Here is a 24,100-nt window from a genome sequence, read left to right as displayed (position 1 = left end):
TAGTTAAGCAACAGTAATCACACAGTTACTGCTGGTGACCGTATGTGTCAACCAAGTCTCTACAAAACAGCCAAATGAATACTTGCGGCCTGGAATAAATTAGATGCATCTATAATTCAACATGGTTTCCTCAGATGTTCTTTTTGTAATAATCTTGACAGTCGCAAGGATGATGTTTTGTTGGAGGATAAACAGGTGTCATCAGATGAAGATAATGATGGCGATATTTATTACGATGGTATCAATAACAATAGCATTGACTCAACAGCATTAGATGAACTTTTCACTAGTAACAGTGATGATGATTGTTCTTCCAGTTAGATATACCTATATTTAGACTTATGGATCTTTGATTGGGTAATATCTGTTATTACCTAAAGGTAGAAAATTTATGCAATTTAAAATAAAACCTTGCAAATTAAAAAATTGTTACCTAATAGGTACATATCTACTTGTTATCATAAATATTGTTAAAAATGGAATATACCTATTTACCTCATTTAAATAAAAAATAATTAGAATAATTGTTATTACTTTAAATTTTGTTTAAAAAAAATGAATGCAGTTTTAATAAAAATTTTTAAAAATTAAGGGTGTACATTATTTATTAATTTCTTTTTTTACCTGAAGCTTTTTGGCTAAATTATTCATGCACATTATACATGAGTGCGCATTGTATGTGAGATTTTACAGTAATCTCAAAATCATCAAAATTAAATCATTCAAATTATAATTGTACTAATGTCAGAAGACTCATATAGCCTAAAGTCACGCAACAGCCACAAGATCTTTGTGCGTGCAGTCCATTAAATTGTAAGCTCTCTATCTATTTACCTCCAAAGACACATCGCTAAAACAGGTTACACTTAGTATGACTACATTTTGATTTTGTTGTTACCTTTGTTTCTATCATTGTAGAGTACATAACAACATGCCAATATCAAACTACAGATTGTTTTATGATTTTATTTCCATCAGTTTCCAGAAGTGCTCCAGCTAACTTGGTAATAGACAGTGAGACACCAACTAGCTTTATGGTGAGATGGGACCATCCAAATTCCCATGTGCATCAGTACAGAGTTGCTTACAATCCACTGAGAGGAGAACAGACTGAACAAATTGTGAGTAATCTGTTTAATGGTAACATAAGATTCTTAAGCATGTTTAATCCAGTCCAAAGTTGTAGAGGCCAGAGCCTATCCCAGGATCATAAAGTACAAGAAGGTAGGAGCCAACCCTGGACAGAATGCCAGTCCATCACAGGACCCACTCTTGCAGACATCAACACTCACACTCTCATGGATCAATTTATTTTCACCAACTAATCTATTATTAATGTATGTGTGAGGATGACAATGTACTAGTTTTTTTTTTTTTTAAAGGAATTCACGCCAAGGTGAAGAAAATTAGCAAACTTAATACAGTCTGTGACTAAGCACTGGATTCACGTCCAATATGCTGGATCCTTAAGTCAGTGGCACTTAGCACTGTGCCCCCCTCTTTTCTTCGAGTATATACTACATGCAAATTAGGATCAAGTGTTGCATTTTAGTAGGACAGACTTGTTTAATTGCATCCTCCTTATATAAACATTTGTTTTCAAAATCAGGTGATGGTCCCAGGTAAACTCAACAGTGCAAAACTGGAGTCACTTTTGCCTGACACCAAGTACAGTGTCCAGGTTACTGCTGTCTACAGCAACAGGGAAGAAGGCAGTGCACAGACTCAAGGAAAAACATGTAAGACAAAGGCTTTTTAATGGTACAAAATTATAGACGCATAAGCTAAACACTTTGTGAAAAGACAAAATGATAATTATTACTACTGTTTTGTTATAATAAGACCAAAGCAATATTCTGCAAGGAAACAGTTGGTGAAAGATTAGATTTGAAGAGATGTCTGCTTTTATTGTACAGAATATCGTTCATCTGACTTCATTTTTGTTGTTCCAGGTATTCCTTGTTTATTTTACTGTTGCAGGTTAGCCATAATACAATTTACTACATGCCAAATCTTCAGACAACTATTATAAAATTGCACAGAATGCCACACTTTAGGTTTCTTTTGCATTTTGATTGGGTCCTGTACTAGCCAGTAGTTTTACCATTTAATTTCTCTTTAAGAGGTTATAGGTTAAACTTTGCTTTAGTACATTATTTATATGCTCAAAACAGAATATATGACAGAGGGGCATTTGCCCGGATGAGAATGTTACTGTACATTTCATGTGGTGTTTAGTCTGGCTTAATTATAATCAACTCAAGATGCATTTAACATATTCTAACTCTCTGTGATAAATGAAACGCCACAGTTCAATCCCAACTTTGAGAATTTTGGTTCTGTTTTTTTAATACTTCTTTCAGTCCGTTTAATTCAAATGACTTCTCCCAGGATGTTACCTAGTGTACTAGAACCCTGTGCTACATTTCTATTCCAAGATTCTGGTACTTTTTTATTTTAAAGAACAAGATGACAGCAACGCTAAAAAGATCTAAATGTGTTTGTATATGTGAAATTAAACATATAAATAATGAAAAACTCACAGAAAATTAAAATGTTCAACAGTCCATATTAACACAGGATCTAAAAACAAATATTACAAGATAAATATTTACAAATCATTTTTTAAAAAAAGGTATACATTACTTCTTTGTGCCCTTGTAGCCTCCATAGATTTATGTTTACCCCAAATAAACAAGTCAAAAACATTTTTTATTTAGCTTTTTAACTTGATGTAAATTGATTGTGTGATCAAATAAATCCTAGCTTGTGTTTTGCTTTTCCCAAGCGAGTCTCCGGGTTACCAGTCTGAAAGTCTACAAGTCAGATCACTCCAGTGTGTGTGCCGGGTGGAAACTCAGCCATGAAGCCACTAGCTACAGGATTTTAATTGAGTCCCTAAAAGGTAGGGACTTAATGTTTTGCTTGTACAATTACAATAACCACATATATTTGGTCTCCAGGCTACAAAAAGGACATAGCAGCACTAGAAAAGGTCAAGAGAAGAGCAATATATATATATAGGAATTGAAAGAAGTAATTGGAGCAGACAACAAAAATGGACGCAGATTTTTAAAAATTGCCCTTAACACACAAGGATGCGGCAAAAAAACCACCCAACATAAAAAAAATTTTTTTTAAATTTTTAAAAAATTTGCAAACCTTTCTGAAAACATGTTTTCACTTGGTCTTTGTGGATTATTGAGTTAAGATTTCTGGGAAGACATGGTAAATATATTAATTTTAAACTAAATCAACAACACAGTAAAGTCTGCAGAAAGTGATGGGGTCTGAATTCTTTTTGAATCTCTATATATATTGACAAGTGGGAATGACAAGCTGAAAAGAAAATATTACCATTGTATCACCCAAATGGGTTTGACATTACTAGCCTTATGTCCTAAATTGAATCATCTCTTTTGCTGGCTTTAAAATCTGTTTTCTCCTGCCCTACAGCTAAGACTTTTTAACACTGACTTCACTTTTTAGAAGCCTCGCTATGCTCATTTGATGTTGCCTTTCTTGGCTTTACTGCCCTAACATTATGAAGCACTTTTTCTAGATATTTCTGTAACACTCCATCTTTAAATAATGCAACTAGATTTAAAGACACCTTTCTCCTCTTGCATTTTTGCATCAGCTCTACTTTTTTCTTATTGTTTACTTCAGTGCTACTTCTTTATGTTGCTTCTATACACAGTTGACCCTTCAGTGCCTACCATACTGATACTGACTTTCTGTGGTCTTTATCAACCTTATTCTTCTGTTTTGTTTCCTACAGTTTTCTTGGTGCTTCCTTAACTTTTATCATGTCTTTTAACTTAGATTTTCTTCAATGTTATTGTTTATTACTTCATTTTACAGATACTGTACTCTAACTGTGTTCTTGTTTTTGTTTAAGATAAGAAAACAAGGGAAGACATATTAAGTCAAGTGACAAATAGCCACTGCTTTCTGAACCTAGAACCTGACACTGTCTACCGGATCAGCATCTTTTCACAGCTGCAGTCAGCAGAAGGTGATCCTGTCACTGTACTGCACTCCACAAGTAGGTTTCCCTTAAATCTTCGAATTTATAAAGAAAGATGACTTTAGGTGTTGTAAACTGTTTGGAAGTTCACAATAGTAAAAGGGATGACAATCAGGTATTGGCTTATATAAATACTAAGTGTTGCAGGCTTCAATTTCTGTAAAAAAAGTAAAGAGCAAAGATTGTCCAAAAGTTATTGCAGCTGCTTTCTGAGTCCTTAAATTCAATACAAATTTTATATGATGTGTGAGTCACTGCCTTGCACCCAAAAGACGAGGTCGAGTCTAAGGACTTCAGGAAAATCAGCTTTATTTAACTTGAAACAGGATCAGCAAAGTTTTTATTGCAGTGGGAGCTACCACTCTACTACACAAAAACACAGCAAATGGGCAGGGTTGGGGTCCGGCCAGTGGACAAGTTCATAGTGGAATCTGAGCTATCGACTTCCAGACAGTGTTCAGAAGCCATTAAGAAGGCTAACAGCATGTTAGGTTATATAGCACAATACTGTATGTACAGTACAAGTCCAAGGATGTTCTGCTCAAGCTTTATAATGCACTGGTGAGGCCTCATCTGGAGTACTGTGTGCAGTTTTGGTCTCCAGGCTATAAAAAGGACATAACAGAACTAGAAAAGGTCAAGAGAAGTGCGACTAGGCTGATTCCAGGACTACAGGGGTTGAATTATGAGGAAAAATTAAAAGAGCTGAGCCTATACAGTTTAAGCAAATGAAGATTAAGAGGTGACATGATTGAAGTGTTTAAAATTATGAAGGGAATTAGTCCAGTGGATCGAGACTGTTATTTTAAAATGAGCTCATCAAGAACACGGGGACACAGCTGGAAACTTGTTAAGGGTAAATTTCACACAAATATTAGGATGTTTTACTTAACACAAAGAACAATAGACACTTAGAATAAGCTACCAAGTAGTGTGGTAGACAGTAAAACATAGGGACTTTCAAAACTCGACTTGATGCTTTTATGGAAGAAACTAGTCATTTAGCCCGTTACAATAACGGGTGCTAGAACAGTAGTGCATAAACATTAGTAGGAACAGTCTATATTAAATGGCAAGGGACTTTGACCTCATTCTTTTTGTTGGTCGTATTTTTCTTTCTTTCAGCCTTTCTTTTGTTGATGTTTACTTGCTGAGCTGACCGTTCTTCGTGGGCTGCCGCCGTGTATTGTGTGTCTTTAATTTTCTGTGACAGTAATACTGTCTTGTACGGCTCTATTCAATAAGGGCGCGCACAAAAAGGTGAGCTTTAAAAGGGCGACCTCAATTGAGCGCGGCGAATAAAGGCGTTCATAGATAATTTAGTTCAAATGGCTCTGGAATATGTGAAGAGCAACAAAGGTGCAGATCTTTATTTACGCGCACCTTTATTCGCTGCGCCCAATTGAGGTCGCCGTTTTGAGGCTCGCCTTTTTGTGCGCGCCCTTATTGAAGGATACCTGTGCACGCCCTTATTGAAGGATACCGTCTTGTACGTCCGCTGGCTTGTACATCCGTAATATACCTTTAATTTTCTCTGGCAGTAATACAGGCGTGCGCGTCGGTAATATGCCTTTAATCTCCTCTGACAGTAATACTGGCTTGTATGTAGCTGTAATATGCGTCACTGTATTGTGTACCTTTAATTTCCTCTCGCAGTAATACTGGTTTGTATTTCCGTAAAATGCCTCTAACTTTCTCTGACAGTAATATCGCGCATCGCACCGTGCCCCGCGCATGCGCATTTCATCAGAAGACACCCACACACGGACACCTGGACGCACATAGGGATTTTATATATATAGATAAGTGGATTGAACTAGCAAGCTTTGTTGGGCTGAATGGCATGTTCTCTTCTAGATTGTTCTAATGTTCTAGTATATTATATGTCCCTGAATGCATGCCGTATAGTTGACATTTGCACTGTTAACCGTAAGGATCATCCCAATGAGACTTTAATTTGCAGATGGCAAAATTATGATTGTTATTTACTTATATTCACCAAACAATACAGAATATTTGGTCTTTAAAAACACAGTGGATTCAGAGCCCACTTCTTACTGATGCTATAGTCATACCTTGAGATGTGTGCACTTATATGGATATAATTAGACATACCTTGAGAGAAATACCCTATTTGTATTTGAGTTCAAAAGGGAAGTTATTGGTTTTTATGCTAATTATGTAATATATACAAAAATGTTTTGCCCACAGAAACAGAGGTGGTTCATGAGTGTACTAAGTACCAAATTTTGGTAAGCTACATGTCAGTGATCATCTTTGTTGCTTTGATGGGTGGGGACAAGGCATAGCTATGCCAAAGTCCAGGGAATTCCTCTCATGCCCAGTGCCAATTATCTATTTGCAAGTCTCCACCAAAAATATCTGCTATAAGCCCCCCATTCTGCAATCTCTTGTAATTCTTTTAGAGAACTAGTGACTCAGTTTGCATCCAGTCAAGCCACTGTAGTCATTGTCCATTTATTTTCTGGACACAGCATTTGCAAACAAAGCATTGGCTTGGGGTTTGATGAACAAAAGTGAATAAATTAAATGAAAGAAAAACCTACAAATTTCTGCAGCCATTCCTAGAAGTTTGAAAATAAAATCAACAGAAACAAAGGTAAAAAGTTGTGGCTTTTTGATCCAACCAACATAGTCATATCATATATTTTAAGTCTGTTTGTTCTGGGCATTCTGGTAAAGAGATGTGTTAAGCTGGCAACTGATCAGCACTTGGTGGTGAGCTTACTCAGACCAATAGTGGGCATACTGAACAACAACAACAACATTTATTTATATAGCACATTTTCATACAAAAAGTAGCTCAAAGTGCTTTACATAATGAAGAGAAGAAAAATAAAAGACAAAATAAGAAATTAAAATAAGACAACATTAGTTAACATAGAAAGGAGTAAGGTCCGATGGCCAGGGTGGACAGAAAAAACAAAAAAAAACTCCAGAAGGCTGGAGAAAAAAATAAAATCTGTAGGGGTTCCAGGCCACGAGACCGCCCAGTCCCCTCTGGGCATTCTACCTAACATAAATGAAATGGTCCTCTTTGTAGTTCGGGTTTTTCACGGAGTCACTTGATGCCGATGGTCATACAGACTTCTGGCTTTTAATCCATCCATCATTGTTGGAACATCATGGTGCTTTGGGTAGATGGTGGTGGCGCACGCCACCACCAACGGGACATCGGAAAAGGAAACAGAAGAGAGAGTAGGGGTTAGTACAGATTTTGAATGAATAGTTATTATAATGAATTGAATATACAGAGTATCAGGAATAAATTACAGTGAAGTTATGGGAAGGCCATGTTAAAATAATGTGTTTTCAGTAGTTTTTTAAAGTGCTCCACTGTATTAGCCTGGCGAATTCCTACTGGCAGGCTATTCCAGATTTTAGGTGCATAACAGCAGAGGGCCGCCTCACCACTTCTTTTAAGTTTTGCTCTTGGAATTCTAAGGAGACACTCAGTTGAGGATCTGAGGTTACGATTTGGAACACACCTGAAAAATTCATATGACACCAAATCCTAGGCATTAAACATTTACAGTGCATTCTGTTGTTCTAATAATTTGTAATTTCCTGCTTTCTGAGTAAACATGAAACCATTGCATGACATAAACATTTAATCAATGTGGGAAGGGTGCTCTAGAGACCATGTGCTACAAGGAGCGTCTCTTGACCGCTGCACTGCTGAAGTGATTGCTTTTAGCTACCACAAACTGCCATCTCAAATTTTATTTTACTTGTAACATTCACATTTTATATTATATTAGGTTGATGAACAGATGAAAATAAATCAATTAATCTAAATTGTACTTGTAAAAAGGACAGTGTTAAATATGCCTTATACATAATATTTGGTATTTAGGAGCTGGAAGTACAGTGTGTGAAAAATGAACAGTTGACTATTCAAAGGCAGCATAAAATAAGAATAAAAAATGCAAATAAAATTCTGGGTTACATACAGCATTGTGCATTTATGTTTTATGTCTGGAATAAAGTATATAATTATATCTTCATCTCAGTAGGGTAAAACAGTGCTGGATAAAGTCAAAATAAATGAAAGTATATGAGTTATAGAAGCAGACTACAGGAACTGAACTTTCTCTGCCTAACTGAAGGCTACCAAAAAATGTCTTCACAAAGATAAAGTGACCTGACAATATCAGTGAAATCAGCAAAATGGGGGCTCTTAAATATAGACTCCATATTATGTTTAAAAACTGCCAAGGTACATTGGGATTAGTTTCAGAATCTGAATGCTAGCTAAACACTTGCTGTGTGCTTAGTGTATATCCTAATGTTTTCTTCCCCTTCAAAGGTGCAGCTCCTGCAAAAGCTCCCTCTGTGTCCAAATTCCAGCTACAGAACAATGAAAGTAAGTAAAAGTAAAGTGTTCTCCTAATTCTTGTGTTTTACTAAAAATACTATGTGCGCTTAGGAAATAATTATGCCTCATGATTCTGCTCAAATAATACATTTAAATCCCTTATATACAATACTTACTGTTTACCATTAAAAACGCTTAATGTGAAATTTGTCAATTGAAAAAGAAATACCTCTTCACTCAAGTCTAATAGCAATCAGACCATTTCTAAATTCTGAAATCTGCCATCACCAAAATATTCTTTCAGTATTAAAAATACATTTAAAAGTGGTACTCTTAAAAAGAATGTATGGTAACTGGAAGCAGCAATAAGAACTTAGGAAGGCGTAAGAAAAGGTTACTGTTTACATGAAGGAAGGAGAGGGCAAGAAGTTTAAGGCATGCCAGGTTTTAAAATTTAGATTAGACAAAACTTTATTAATCCCATGGGGGAAATTCAAATGCATAAAGCAGCAGAAACCTGGAAAACAAGAATATAGACTCACAGGAAAGACAATTTAGCCTAAATAAATAAATAAACTTAACAAGTTCATCGGGTCTGCGGGGGGTTGGCACCCTGCCCGGGATTGTTTCCTGCCTTGTGCCCTGTGTTGGCTGGGATTGGCTCCAGCAGACCCCCGTGACCCTGTGTTCGGATTCAGCGGGTTGGAAAATGGATGGATGGATGAAGTTCATCGGGTGGAAGCATTGAATTGCCTGATAGCAGGGGCAGAAAATACCTCCAGAGGTGCTGCTTAGCACACTGTGGTGGAATGAGCCTATGGTTAAAGGGATTGCAGGGGATTTTTCATGATGGCATCTAATTTTGCCATCACCCTCTTTTCCACAACAGCTTCCAGTGTGTCCAGGATTCTCAAGTTGTGATGGAGCAGACTTTCCTCATAAGTTTGTTCAGGCATTGTGCTTCTTTTGTGCTTAGGTTGGTTCCCCAGAAGACAGCAGTGTAGAGCAGCCCACTGGCTATTATGGTCTGGTAGAACATTTCCATCAGCTTTCTGCACACATCAAAAGACCTGAGTCTTCTTAGCAAGTACAGTCTTCTCAGGCTCTTCCTGTACAGCTCTACCTTGTTGCCAGGCCAGTTCAGTTTGTTGTTTATGAACCCCCAGGTACTTGTAGCTCTGCACCACTTCCACATCCTCCTTCTGAATAATAACAGAGGCTTCTTGGAACATCAGAAGTCCATCACCAGTTCTTTTGTCTTGCTGAGGTTAAGTTGCAGGTTGTTGTCCCTGCACCACAAGACACAGTCCTCCACAACTTTCTTGTACTCTGCAACATCTCCAGCCTATGGTGGACAAGTCGTCTGAAAATTTCTGTAGATGGCAAGCGCTGGTATTGTGCTGGAAGTCTTTTGTGCAGAGGAAGGGAGACAGAACATTTTCCTGAGGTACTCCAATATTACACACCACCATTTCTGACACACAGTCTGTGAGCCTCACAAACTGCTGTCTGTTGTCCAGGTAGTCCATGATCCTGAAGATTTAATGCCTTTAGATTTTTTTTCCCAGTCAATGAGGTAGAACGGTGTTAAATGCAATGAAAAATTCAAAGTACTTGACCCCGACTGTGGTGCTGGCTTTATCCAGATGGGAGTAGGCTGTGTGGAGCATGTGTATGAGAACATCCTCCACACCTGTATGTGTGTGATAGGCAAACTGCAGAGGATCCAGATGTTCTTAAACCAGGGGCTGTAGCTGATTTAGGATAAGCCATGATGTATGAAGTAAGAGCAACTGGTCTGAAGTCCTTGGGACCATTAGAATATCCCTTATTTGGCAATTGGATCACACAGGATTTTTTTCACAGCTGGGGAACCTTCTGCAAATTCCGGGAATGGGCGAATAGATGATGAAGGACCCTGCAAAGCTGGCTGGCACATGATTTCAGCACCCTGGAACTGATATCATCCAGCCCTGAAGCTTTGTTTATGTAGAGTTTTCCCAGCTCTTACCTCACTTGATCAGCAGCGACACACTGTCCAGGGAGTGGAGGGGGGCTGGAGACCACAAGTAGGAGAAAGTGGTACAGGGTGCAAATGAAATTTGGAATTTTGGAACCTCCTCAGCTTGCTCACAAAGGCTATCGGTGTTGAGGAAGGCCTGTTCTGACAATAATGAGTCAAAGCTGTTTAAGAACTGGTTCACTTTATTAGCTCTGTTCTTGTTCCCTTCCTCTGCATGCTTAAGTGCCTGCTTGTAGCCAGTGATAGTCATCATCCTCTTCATACTTTATTCTTGTTGTTTTCTTGTAACTTGTGCTCAGGTTTGTCTCTGTAGTGGGCTTTTCCTTCACTTCAGTTCTGACCGCACCTGCTCAATTTCATCCTCATCTCCAGACTTGAGGGCTCTTTTCTTCATATTTAGTAGGGCTTTCAGGTCTTTTGTGATCCATGGCTTGCTGTTTGGAAATCAGTGCACTGTCTAAGCGGGGACTTTGTTATGCACATAAAACCATGAGGTATTCTGTGATATAGTGGCTCACTCCCTAAATGTCTTGGCCATAGTCCTGGGCATATACCTGTCAGTGTTTTCAGTTCCTTCAGAGCCACCTCAGCCTCCGTTTTGCATATCTGTATGGTCCTGGTGGTGGCTCTGGACAATGGGTTTATATGCAGGTATGAGCATAATTTGAGTACCAAATTATGGTCCAATTGGCCTAAAGAGTTATATGCCTGTTTAACACTGGCATATAACAAGACCATGATCTTTCTTTCTTGTTGTGCAGTCCACAAATTGATACAAAAATTGGTGAGGGTTCAGGAAGGTGAAACATGGTTAAAGTAATCAGAAACCATGATGTAAACACTGGGATGGTCAGTAGTTAGTTTACTCATTGCAGAGTATAGCATGTCTGTTGTGACCACGTCTGGTGACGGTGAGAACTGCCTGCACAATTGCATGTGAAAACTCTCTTGGCCCTTATAAGTTGCAATAATATTTACAACAACATTAAAAATATCCTGCAGTGGGCTGGCGCCCTGCCCGGGGTTTGTTTCTTGCCTTGCGCCCTGTGTTGGCTGGGTTTGGCTCCAGCAGACCCCCGTGACCCCATAGTTAGGATATAGCGGGTTGGATAATGGATGGATGGATGGATTAAAAATATCTTTGTTCACTAGGTGACAGGGAATAGCTAGACATAGAATCAATAACAGATTGAAAATTTTCTGCCTTGTTGAAAATAAACAAAATAATTGCTATAGCAGTGCCATAAATCTGTCTGGAATATAGAGAAGGATAAAAGATGCACATGACTTAGGAGAAACCTGAAAAATCAGACAGACATTGGATGTCCATTTACATAACACAAAGAATTTGAGTCTGTTTGAAAAGAGAGAAAACTTACATCTTAATGACAGTACTTAGGTTGAAGCAGAAAGCTGCAAGGCTACAGGTATGATTTAGCCTCTGGTAGACCACCTACAAAGCACAGATAATAATTTTGATATGCAATTGTTTAACAATATCAGAAAAGCAAGAAAAGATGTGAAAGTTATAGGGGATATTACCTGATTATGAATTACCTTGCTATAAATAGTCAAGTTTAGAATTACTGGTTCACAGATGTAATAATATTTTCAACACAAAATGTCAAAATACCAACAAGAGGTGATGGCTATCAAGACTCATTTTGTAAAAATCAAGACAGAATTTAATAATAATAATGCATTCAAACACTTCACAGAGTTTAAGAAAGAATTTACAGCAAATAAATAAATAAAGAAGAGTAATATAGTAATTCAGAGACAAGCCTAACAAACAACATAATTGACGATCTAGCACAGCAGTTCTCAAACTGTTGCCATATGTGGCGTAATTTCTCTATTCGTAGGAAAATTTTAAACTTCGGCAGCAAAAAATATAGGAATAAATATTATTAGGGTTTAAAAAAAATGTTAGGGGGTGCAATTAAAACTGTTATGAAAACTCGGGTCGCAAATACTTAAAGGTTGAGAAATGCTGATCTAGCACACACACATGTTGCATGAGCATCTTCATATAGAGGTAACTGAAAGAAGGGTAATAAAGTCAGGTAGAGCTAAAAGCCTTCCTGAACAGATGAGTTTTGTGTTGTTTTTTAAAAGAATTCTTCTGCGGTGGGTTGGCACCCTGCCCGGGATTGGTTCCTGCCTTGTGCCCTGTGTTGGCTGGGATTGGCTCCAGCAGACCCCCGTGACCCTGTGTTTGGATTCAGCGGGTTGGAAAATGGATGGATGGATGGATGGATTCTTGGAGTCAGCTGACCTGATTAATTTCAGTAGGTCATTCCAGAGTCTGGGCGCTATACAGCTGAACGCCCTGTCACCCATGGAATGTAGATTAGTGTGGGGCACAACAAGATTGCCAGAATCAGAGGACCCTAGTGGGCAGACAGGCACATAGTGATGGAAAAGGTCACTGATGTAGTTTGACACAAGGTCGTTTAAGGCTTTGTAGGTTATTAGTAGAATTTTATATTCAATTCTATAAAACGCAGGGAGCCAGTGAAGGCAAAGCAGAATGGGTGTTATGTGCTCGCTGCTGCTGGTCCGTGTAAGGACTCTTGCACCCAAGTTTTGAATAAGCTGGAGCTGTGATATAAGATTAGAAGGGGCATCTGCCAGTAGGGAATTACAATAATCGATGCGGGATGTGATAAAAGCATGGACAAGTTTCTCAGCGTTAGAAAAGGAGAGGAAGGAGCGAACAGGTGATATGTTACGGAGGTGAAAGTAAGAAAGTTTCTTAATGTGATTTATGTGGGCGGAATAAGAAAGGGAGGAATCAAAACTGACACCAAGGTTCTTTGCAGTAGAGGCAGGACTGATGAGATCACTGCCAAGATTGACTGGGAAGGAGCTCATTTTATTAAGTTGCACTTTAGTCCCAATTTGCAGAAGTTCAGTTTTGTTGCAGTTCTGCTCCATCCAGGTTTTAATTTCACTAAGGCAGGTTGTGAGCTGAGAAAGCTCTGATGAAGTTGCACTTTCAACATTGAAATAGAGTTGAGTATTGTCTGCATAAAAATGATAACCCAGTCCAAAGCTACGAATAATATGGCCAAGGGGAAGCATATAAATACAGAAAAGCAGAGGACCGAGGACAGAGCCCTGTGGAACTCCTTGTATGACTGGCGCTGTGCTGAACCTGCTGTTGCCAAGACTAACAAACTCTTGCCTATCAGTCAGATAGGACTTAAACCACTGGAGGGCAGTGCCAGAGATACCCAGCATGGATATTCTGGACAGTAGAATGTCATGTCTGACAGTGTCAAATGCTGCACTGAGGTCAAACAGAATTAATATACTGGTTCTTCCAGAGTCTGCTGCCATAAGCAAATCATTGGTTACCCGTAGCAGAGCAGTTTCACAGCTGTGCTACGTCCTGAAACCAGACTGAAAGGGTTCCATCAAATTATTAGAAGTTAAGTAGTTGGTGAGTTGGGAAGCTACAACACGCTCAAGTTTTTGACAGAAAAGGTAAGTGGGAAATAGGCCGAAAATTGTTAAGATTGTCAGCATCAAGACCGGACTTTTTTAACATTGGGGTTACAGAAGCAGTTTTAAAAGTGAGTGGGAAAAAGCCAGTGTCAAGGGATGAGTTTATTATTGTTGTAATAGTCAGGATTATAGCATGAAGACAGGATTTAAGTAGTGTTCTGGGGATGGGGTCCAGTACACAAGTAGTCGGCCTCATCTTACAAAGCAGGTCATTAACAAAAGCAGATCTGACTGGTGAGAACTTAGAGAAGGAGCTGGATGGTGTGGGAAAACAGGGAAAGATATAAACAGATGATGTATTTATGTATTTATGTTAGTTGAATTATTTAGATCTTAGAATTTCTCACAGACTTCAGTAGAAGAGGTAGTTGGGCCAGATGCGGGTTGGAGTAGTTTATTAACTACAGAGAACAAAACCCTTGGGTTATCATGGCCACTTTCTATTATTCTGCCATAATGGGTGTTCTTGGCAACAGTTAGTGCTTGTCTGTAAACTCTTTGGTGGTCAGAGAAAGCCTGGATGTGCACGGTGAGGCCAGACTTACGTGACATTCTCTCAAGACATCGGCCAGCTGCTTTCATAGATCGCAATTCTGAATTATACCATTAAGCTGAACACTTAAAGGAAACCTCCTTATGTTTTAAAGGAGCTGTTTTATCTAATGCTAAATGAAGGGCTGAGTTATAGTGGTCAACAAGACTATCTAGTGTTGATGGAGTAGGTGAAGACAGTAAAAGATCAGAAATGGATCCAGGAAGAACAGAGAGACAGATATTTTTAAGGTTTCTGTAAGAAATTTGTCGTTTACAGGTAAGAGGAGAGAGAGGTAATGAGACAGTGAAAGTACTGCTTTATGGTCAGAGAGGCCCAAATCAGTGCTGTAAGTGTTGGCAACAGATAATCCAGATGTACAGATCAGATCCAATATATGACCGCCAGAGTGGGTGGGAAAATCAACATGCTGCACCAAGTCAAAACAGTCCAGTAAGGATAGGAATTCATTTCTCAGTTTAGATGTGGGGATGTCAATATGGATGTTGAAATCACCAAGAAGAATGACTCTCTGGGAAAAGGAACTTAAGTGCGTTAATAGTTCAGTCAGATCAGATAAGAAGGATGCATTGTATTTTGGAGGACGATAAAGAACAATGAGTAAGACAGGACCTGATTCCGTTATTAGTTTAAGAGCCAGACACTCGAAAAACAATGGACAGTCAATTGGGATTCTTTTGATGTTTAATTCCATTCTGACAATTACTGCAAGTCCTCCACCTTGTCTTGAGCTACGAGGCTCTGTGAGGAAAGTGTAACCAGGTGGTGTTGCCTCTGTGAGAGACGTAAATTCATTTGGTTTTTGCCAGGTCTCTGTTAAGCACAACAAATTAAGTTTGGTATCAATGATGAATTCTGACAGCACCAATGCTTTGCCATTAAGAGATCTCGAATTAAACAATGCAATATTAGTTAAATGCAATTCATTCGCAGGCCCGGTGGTGGCGGTGACCTGACCCGTGATGTGCATATTTCGGGTGCTACAAAAATACCATTGTCTTTTAGGATATTCCAGTCAGACCATTTGCTCTGGAGAAACTGTTTAATATGAAGGAGTTTGTCACAAGAGTATTTTAGCATGATACTTAGCAATACTTATCTGATAGCAGTGGAGAAGCAGCAGAGCACAGTACATTTAGAATCCAGAAGTTGCTTAAAAATTATAGTATCTGGTGATTATACAGTAATATATAGTGACTATAAAAAGTATTCACCTCATTTGAAATTTCATATTTTATTATTATACAATATTGAATCACACTGGATTTAATTTGGCTTTTTGGACTTTGATTAACAGAAAAATACTCTTTATTGTCAGATCTCGGCATAGTGATCTAAATTAATTCCTCTATATCTTTGGCTTCATGTTTGGGGTCATTTAAATTTTGGAAAACATCTTCTCTCAAGGTTCAGGTTTCATGTTGATTGCATCAGGATTTCCCTGTAATTTGATCAATTCATTTTACTATCTATCCTCATAAGTCTTCCAGGGCCTACTGCAGAGAAGCCTCTCCACAGCATGAAGCTTGTACCACCATGCTTCACAGCGGAGATGATGTGTTTTTGATAATGTGCAGAGTTGAGATTAGGTCAAATATATTTAGTCCAATGATCAAAATGCTCTATTTTAGTCTCATTGGACTATTAGACCCTTCTTCCAGCTGACTTCAGTCTCTCCAAAATGACTTCTGGCAAATTCTAGCCAAGTTTTTTTTAACAGTACTCTTCCCTTTGCCTCTCTTCCATAAGGCTGTGACTGTTGAAGCTTCCAGGCAACAGGTGCTCTATGCACAATCTCTTTAATTTCAGCCACTATAGTGAGTTCAGGTGCATCCAGTTTGTTTACACATTTCTTTCCAACATGACAGCAAAGGAATTTTTGTGAAGTCCATAATTGTTGCTGATTTTATTTCCCCAAAAAGAGAGTACTTTGGAGGTGAAAACACAAAAAAAAATCACACCCTACTAATCAGGAATCAGAAAATATTTCTAAGGAAGGCCCATTCTGTGTATGAGGAAATTTCCAAAAGCTGCACAATGTTTTTCCTATCAGTACATGATGTTTTTCAACTATTGCATAGGGTGGAGTGATATGGACAAAAATTTAATCACAATATTTTTTCTCCATTATTCAATATCTATAATTATTATTTTAATTTCTTGATGCTCAATTTTATGGTTGAGTAGTATTTTAAAACCCAGAAGAAACCAAAAGACTTTCAGTGCCAAACAATGTAATGGCAGAATTGAACATCCATCCATTCATCCATTTTCCAACCCGCTGAATCCGAACACAGGGTCACGGGGGTCTGCTGGAGCCAATCCCAGCCAACACAGGGCACAAGGCAGGAACCAATCCCGGGCAGGTGCCAACCCACCGCAGGAATTGAATATTAGTGATTAAAATTTATGAAGTAAATAAAAATCTAGATTTTGAGGCTTCTTTAGCAATTTCGGTAACAACAAACAATTGTATGAATGTTGCAAGGCATTTATTAGTCTTCAAGGCAGCACCTTTACCATGATCAACTAAAACAGAAAAAAAGAGAATAGTTTAAATTGAGTGTAAGCATATTACTATCATATAGTGTACAGCAGGTTTATTTTTTCATTAACAGTTTAATTTTTCTAGAAATATGTGTCTGTTAACTGCTCTGCTCCAGGATCCAGGATGGTGCTGAAAACACCATCTGAGGGTGGAGCTGATGGCAGGGATGCATAGTCACCATCTGGGAGTCACATTGGTAAAGGATGATTTGCGAATAATCCACCGAGAGTGTGTCCATTAGGTTTGGGAGTTTCTCAAAGTGTTCCATCTACTACCAGACAACATCCTCAGTCTGGGTCAACACTTCTCCACCCTTGCTAAGAACAGCCTGGATAAAGCCCTGCCTTCCCTTTCTGAGTTCCCAGATAGTTTGCCAGAAACTCTTTGAGTCTCACTTCCAGGCACTCCAAGAAGGCCCAGTACTCCAAACTGACATTTGGTGTATACGCACATATGGCTGTCAGATTCCTCCTCTACATGACCTTCAACAGTACAGAGGCAGCCATCTCATTGTTTGAGACAAACTCCAGCATGGTTTTGACTAGGCAGGGACTCAATATGAAACCCCCAAATTTCTAACGCCTTTCTCCCTGGGCAACTCCAGAGTAAAGGAGAGCCCAGCCTCTTTTGAGGGGTTTGGTTCCAGAACCAAGTGAGTGGGTGGACATGAGCGCAACTACTATATATGTAGCTGATGGCACTCTGCCTCACCCACCAACTCCAGCTCCTTCCTCCTAAGAGAGGTAACATCCCATGAGTCATTTTGTGTGTCTGAATTCCAGTCTGCCAAGTCCTCTGCCTCTGATTGCTGCCCTGATCAATTTGTACCCAACCTCTATCCCTCCTGCAGGTGGTTGGGCCCATAGGAGGACAGTCCCACATTTCAATTTTGGACTGTGCTCGACCAGGCCCTGTGGTGGGCCTGGCTGCCAGGCGCTCACCTGCATGAACTCCTCCCAGGCTTGGTAATAGGAGGATGCCTGGTAACCTCATATTCTTTTTAAATTTGTAGCTTTGCTTCATTAGGCGCTGTGAATAGCTTTTTGTCTGACCCCTCATGTGGGACTAATTTGCCTTTGGAGGCCCTACCTAATAACAAAACCAGGGCTATGTCAATGTCTGTGAGCCCAATGTCATTTTCCAACCTGTGTAGTAATGAATGAATGAATGAATGCAATGAATTAATCATCAGTGGTGTCATGCACTGCACCTAAATCTAACAACATAATTTCAGTAGAATTTCCTTCATCAGAGGATATCAGAATGTCATTTACAGCATGTGTTAGTGCCATTTCTGAACTATGACCTGTGCAGAAGCCAGAGTGAAATTTCTCAAATAAATTGTGATGTGTAAAGTGAGACTGAAGCTGATTGCCAACTGATGTTCCAAGTATTTTAGAGAAAAAGGGTATATTTGAAATGGGTCTATAATTATTAACACTAGAATCCCTAGAGTCTATAAATAAACTTGTAATTCCGGGCCATGTTAAATTCCTTCACACCTCTCCATTAGTGTCTTTTGTTTTGTGAATGTGTCGATCAGCACAAACAGCAAGCAGACTGCTATCCCATCCCCCCGCCGCCACAACTCAAGTCAGGCAAAAAGTTCTCCCAGCTCAAGTCTTGTTTATTTCAGTGTGAGGTGCCTGGAGTTGAATAGGGTAAATAATATATTGTTATTTGGAACACATGCATTTCGTGTGTGTTCCGTGTCAGCAATGATTTGGGTAAATGTAGGATGACAGGAAATGCGAGGCAAGAAATGTTGAACATATTCTTGAAACAGAAACTTTTTTTATTTTATAGTACTAATGACAAAATTTTGACATGAAGTGTATAATTTGTGAAGAATGAAGTCCAAATAATCAAATAAAACATTTCACAAAAGGGTACACGTATAACTGGGTCTGATAACTGACACTTTCAGTGCATCAGGAGTGGCACCATTCAGTAACGAGCTATTGATAATGCTAAGAATGAGTGCTTCCAGAACATCCATTGAGCCTTTTCCTAGTTTTGTTGGAACTGGGTCTAATGAACAAGTAGAGGGTTTCATTTTAGAAATTAAAGTTAAGACTTTCAGTTTTTTTACAAGATTACAAAAATGGTGTGTGCAAGGCCAGACAGGATTTGCCAAATAGTATTAAGTTTGCAATGTGAGGCTGAAATCTGGGGTCTTCAAATCAAAAAGCATTTTACCTAACAAGGCAACCAACAGTAACAAATCTAAATCCACACTCCAGTAATACAAATTTAAAAACACATGTAAACAATTCAAGAGGTCAAATCAATTTCTCACTACAACAGCAGTTTCCACTGAATATTCACTCCTACCTTCACAATATATAGAGTGAGGTCCTTCAGTAGTGACATGATGGTGGGTTTGGCATCACCCAGAAACCCTAACCCCAATTCAAATGGAATGCTTTGGTTCACACTGGCCCTGAATGGGGCAAAAGCTTTTAGAGTCAAAATATATCAAATAAATCATGTAGAGAGGAAAAAAAGTTTTTTTTTTTCCCAAAGGGCATAGTGAAATTCCTTTTGAATCATTATAATAAATTAGTAACAGAAAGTATATAACAAAAATAGCATTAAATAAACTCCAGTTAATATACTGCATAACATTACACAATTAAGAATAGCAAAAATTTAGAATCCCAACAAATGCAGAAGTTTCAAAAAACCTCAAGCTTGTCCTTTCCTTTTATACAGCTTGGAAAGTTGCCCCTCCTTCCTGGGCACTACATACATGGGCTAGGGCAGACAAAACAAAATCATAGTATAATGCAATAGTGAATAATAATTAATAAATCATACCATATTAAACAAATACAATACATACAGAACAAAACTCCGAACTTATTTAATAACATAATATGAAGCTATTTATAAAAAAGAACCATTAGGTTGAATAAATAAGAAATAAATTTAAGCCAGGGCAACAACATAGATTCAGTACATCTCATCAATTCTTGGAGTTTCTGCATTCCTTCTAAAGTCAATGGAGGCTACAGCATGTTTTGATAAGATGAGAGTAGTGCAAGATACCACCACATAAATCCGGAAGGAAAAACAGAGCAAAGTAGTAGTTATCACCGTATATGCTCAAGTTCTCCCACGTATAAGTCAGGGCTTGATTTTACCGTATAATTTCTGGTATTTTATAATGTCGGTCGTATAAGTCGAATGCGGAAAACTCACGCTATTGGACCAAGAGATTATGATATGCTAATGCTTAACTGAGAGAGTAACCACGGAACACACTGCCTTTTTTTTCAAGACCCGACTTATATGTGAGTATATATGGTAATTATAATATAATATTATATTTATTAATGAAAATATTTATTTCAGTACCTATTAAAATCTTTTATAACCAGGGAAAAGATGGAAAGAGAAAATAACAAAGTGCTTTTTTAAACATTTTTTAAATGTGTCCATGGTATTAGCACAGCATAAGTCCAGCAGTAAAGCATTCCTAATTTTTAGAGCATAACAGATAAAAACTGCTTCCCAAGTTCTTTGTTATTGGCTGTTAAAATTAAAGAGCATTGTTCAAGGATCTAAGATAACAATTGAGATTATAACTGAATGAGCTCTCCAAAACAGAAGAAGCAGCAAGATTTTTCAGAACTCTATACTGTATATGATTAAGAGTATATTAAAATTAATTGTTAAGGATACAAACAAAGACAATAACAATATTAAGACTGGTGCTCAGATTTTTTTTGGTTAAGTTTTTACTGCTTTATTTTGAACGAGCTGCAGTAAAATGCAAGTTTAGAGTATTTGCTATTTCACTGTCTGGATATATATATATATATTTTTTTTACTATTCCTGATATACTTCACATCTTCCTTGACTGTTCTGTTTCTACTAAAATATTGAAAGAATCCTTTTGGGTCATCTTTTGGCTTATATGTAATATTCCTCTCTAACTTCCTTTTATCCTTCCTGATATCTCTTTTAATGGCTGCCCTCATGCTCTCCTACACCCTACAATACACTTTTTTTATCCTTTGCTGCTTTTTTTATTTCAGTAGGTGCCTACTGCTAAGTTTTTAAATTTTTCCTACTAATTCCAGTTTTTGCATCAGTTCATAATTATCTGACCAAAGTTAAACTTAACAGTTTTAGTCTTTGCATCTGTGCTCTGGCAAAACATGGAAAACTGAATTATATTATTGTCACTAGACCCTACAGGTTCCATCACCTATACATCCTCAATTCTGTCCTGGTTATTACAAAATACTGAATCTAGACAGGCTTCCTGACAGGCTTCTAGACATACTGTGTTAAAAACCGTCACTGATTATATCTATAAACTCCTGCTCTTGTACTCAACTATTTGCTAGTTAGTCCAGTTAATATTTGAGAAGTTAAAGTCCCATGTGACTATAATATCCCTCTGTAAACTTGTTTTTCAATATTGTTGAAAGGATGCATATTGACATTACTGGTTGCAATGGGGGGTCTGTAGCATGCACCTAAATAAGGCCTCTTTCCTTAATGCTTTCCAGATATCCTCACTAAGATGTGACTCATCCTACTGAAGAAGACTTGAATTTAAATTCTGTTTTACATAATTGGCAACCCTCCTCCTTTTCTGTTCTGTCTATCCTTCCTTAAAATACATACCCATCTATGTTATACTCATCCCCACTTTTGTTATTTAGCCAAGTTTCTGTTGCTGCTATTGTATTATAATTATGCAGAGATACAAACAATTCCAATTCATCTTTTTTTATTTTAGATATTTCTAGCATTAAGGCAAGTTACATATTTTGATGTGACACTTATTTTACTTTTGCACTTGGGTTAGAATTTGCATTACTATGGTACTATTTTTACACCATCGTTTGTCTCCAGCATATACAGTTCTATCACTAGACTGTCCTAAACTCCCTGTCCCTCCATTCTTAAGTTTTAGCCATCCTCGACTAACCTACTCATACACCTCCCCAACACATTGGTGTCCCTGTGGTTCACATCAAATCTGACCCGGTGGAACAGGTCCCAGTTGTTCCAAAAAGTGTCCCAATGCCCCATAAACCTATACCCTTTTATCCTACACCAAGATTTGAGCCAAGCGTTAAGCTTTCTATTCTATTCTCCTTTGAGAACTTTGGAGATAGCTACCTTGTCAGTTCTGCTCCTCGGCCTGACGCCTAACTCTTTAAATTTGGATTGTAGAATTGATAGCCTGCCTTTCTTCCAACATTGATATTGACAACTGGAATCACCCCTGCTCTGGCCAAGAGCTTATCAACCTTTACAGGGAGGTCTCCCACCTGTCATCTGGATGGCAACACTTCATGCAAGACTCTCTTGTCTGTGGAGCTTCAGTCCCCATAATGACTGAGTTCCCCATTATCACAACCTGTTTCTTTCTGGAGACTGGTTTTGAGATGGTTAGTTGGGGCTCCTCATGCCTGCCTACAACCTCAGAGTTTTCAGAGACACCATCCAACTGTGCAAGGACCTGAAAATGATTTGACACTTTCAATTGTGGATTTGATGCCCTGGACTGTGTGCACCCTTTCCATGTGCACTGTGACCATATCCCACCTATCTCTACCTGTCTGGTCTGGAGTCTCTTCCCACGCCACTTTAGGGGTGCACACTATCTCTCTAAAGGACACCTGGGCCAGGGCCAACAATTCTGTACTACAATGCAGACCAACCAACTCATCCTCGCCTGAGCTTCTTGATTAGCTGGCATCTCCTGCAGACATAGACTTCAAGGTAGACTGACTTCTCCAAGCCATCCTTCTTACCGAGAAAACTTGCCTACCTTTACTTAATTTTTTTTTCCCAAGGAATGGATGTGTATGCCCTTGTTTTGTACTAGAGTAGTGTATCTTTTACAGTGCAATATGGTGCTCCAATTATACTTTAAATACCTTAACTTCATCCAGTTTGGAAAAGGTTTATCAAGCACATTGACCACACATTTAAGTGGGAAAAGACGAAGAAGAAGAAAAAAAATACTGTAACCTCTTCCAAATAAGGAATCACTGTTACTAAACTATTTGACGCTTCAACGGCAGTTATTTACTTTAAGATTTGCTGGTTTCAGCTACTGGTTTTTGCTCAACCATGCGTCACTGACTCTAGTTTTGAATAACAATGTGACTACAAGGGGCATGCTAGCTCCCTAAGACCGGACACAACAGACACAGGCACAAGTCTAGAATACACGAGTCTTTTTTTTTTTTGTGGGAAACACTTTTCTTTCTTGGTTCCACTCCTCCCAGCACAGTGCACAGTCCAAAGCACAATAAACACAACTAATGCACCAAGCACATTGTCTTCTGTCTTTTCTTCTTCTGCCTTCCCTTCCGCCTCCTCCCAGCAAGCTTCTTCCTCTTCCTCCATGACTCTGGCTCCCGGAGTGAAAGCAGGCAGCTCTTTTTAAGCTGCACCTCTGAGTGCTCTAGGTGGCACATTATGGAGGTCTGGAATCACTCCCAGGTGTAGTGAGAGCCCAAAGTAAGGCTCTTCAGCTTCCCCTAGCATCTGCCACAGAACCCAACAGGGCTGTGCCAGACTTCAACTCCCATGGAGCCCTGCAGAGATCCAAGGTGCTGCTGCAACCCAGGGGGTTTTTTCTGTCCTTCCACTATGATGGCCTACTGGCCAGGAAAAGTCCCCAGCTGTCCATTCACAACAAGAACAAGTACAAGTAACAAGTGTCTTTCAAAATGCTTCCCCAAATACTCTACTATTTTTGCTCTCGTGCAGGTGAAAAAAAGCAAAAAGAAAACAACCTTTAAAGGGAAAAAAATTATTAATAATTCCAGCAATGCTCCTTAGTAGTAACCAAAAAACAAAGTTTTTAGGAGCAGTAGTACAACACACTATGAACTTCTTTCAATTCAACTTGTAAGGATGACATCCACATATCTGCACATCTCAGTGATTAAGCTGAGTGCTCAGATAAACCTGCTTCTGTAAATGTGTTTTATTCACCATATAATACCCATTGAGGTTCAGCAGTGTTTGGTTTTGAGGGCAGTATTAAATTATATTAAAAATGCTGTAAAGTGCTCACTTTTATCCAATGGAGCTTAGTGCTGAAAGTAGGGGA

General features: G+C 38.6%; 1 protein-coding gene across 2 annotated transcripts in view; it reads left to right on the top strand.

Moving 5' to 3' along the window:
- Positions 1-24,100, top strand: part of LOC114659314 (collagen alpha-1(XIV) chain) — a 306,226-nt gene that overhangs the window by 176,084 nt on the left and 106,042 nt on the right. For both annotated transcript variants that reach the window (XM_051932843.1, XM_028811737.2), the window contains exons 19-23: positions 979-1,121; positions 1,610-1,739; positions 2,789-2,905; positions 3,902-4,048; positions 8,361-8,417. In XM_051932843.1, the coding sequence (XP_051788803.1) occupies positions 979-1,121; positions 1,610-1,739; positions 2,789-2,905; positions 3,902-4,048; positions 8,361-8,417 (594 nt within the window). The remainder of the gene's footprint in view (positions 1-978; positions 1,122-1,609; positions 1,740-2,788; positions 2,906-3,901; positions 4,049-8,360; positions 8,418-24,100) is intronic.

The sequence above is a fragment of the Erpetoichthys calabaricus genome, chromosome 10 (assembly GCF_900747795.2).
Source record: "Erpetoichthys calabaricus chromosome 10, fErpCal1.3, whole genome shotgun sequence".
NCBI lineage: Eukaryota > Metazoa > Chordata > Cladistia > Polypteriformes > Polypteridae > Erpetoichthys > Erpetoichthys calabaricus.
The sequence above is the reverse complement of the archived record's forward strand: the minus strand, read 5'-3'. Positions and strand labels throughout refer to the sequence as shown.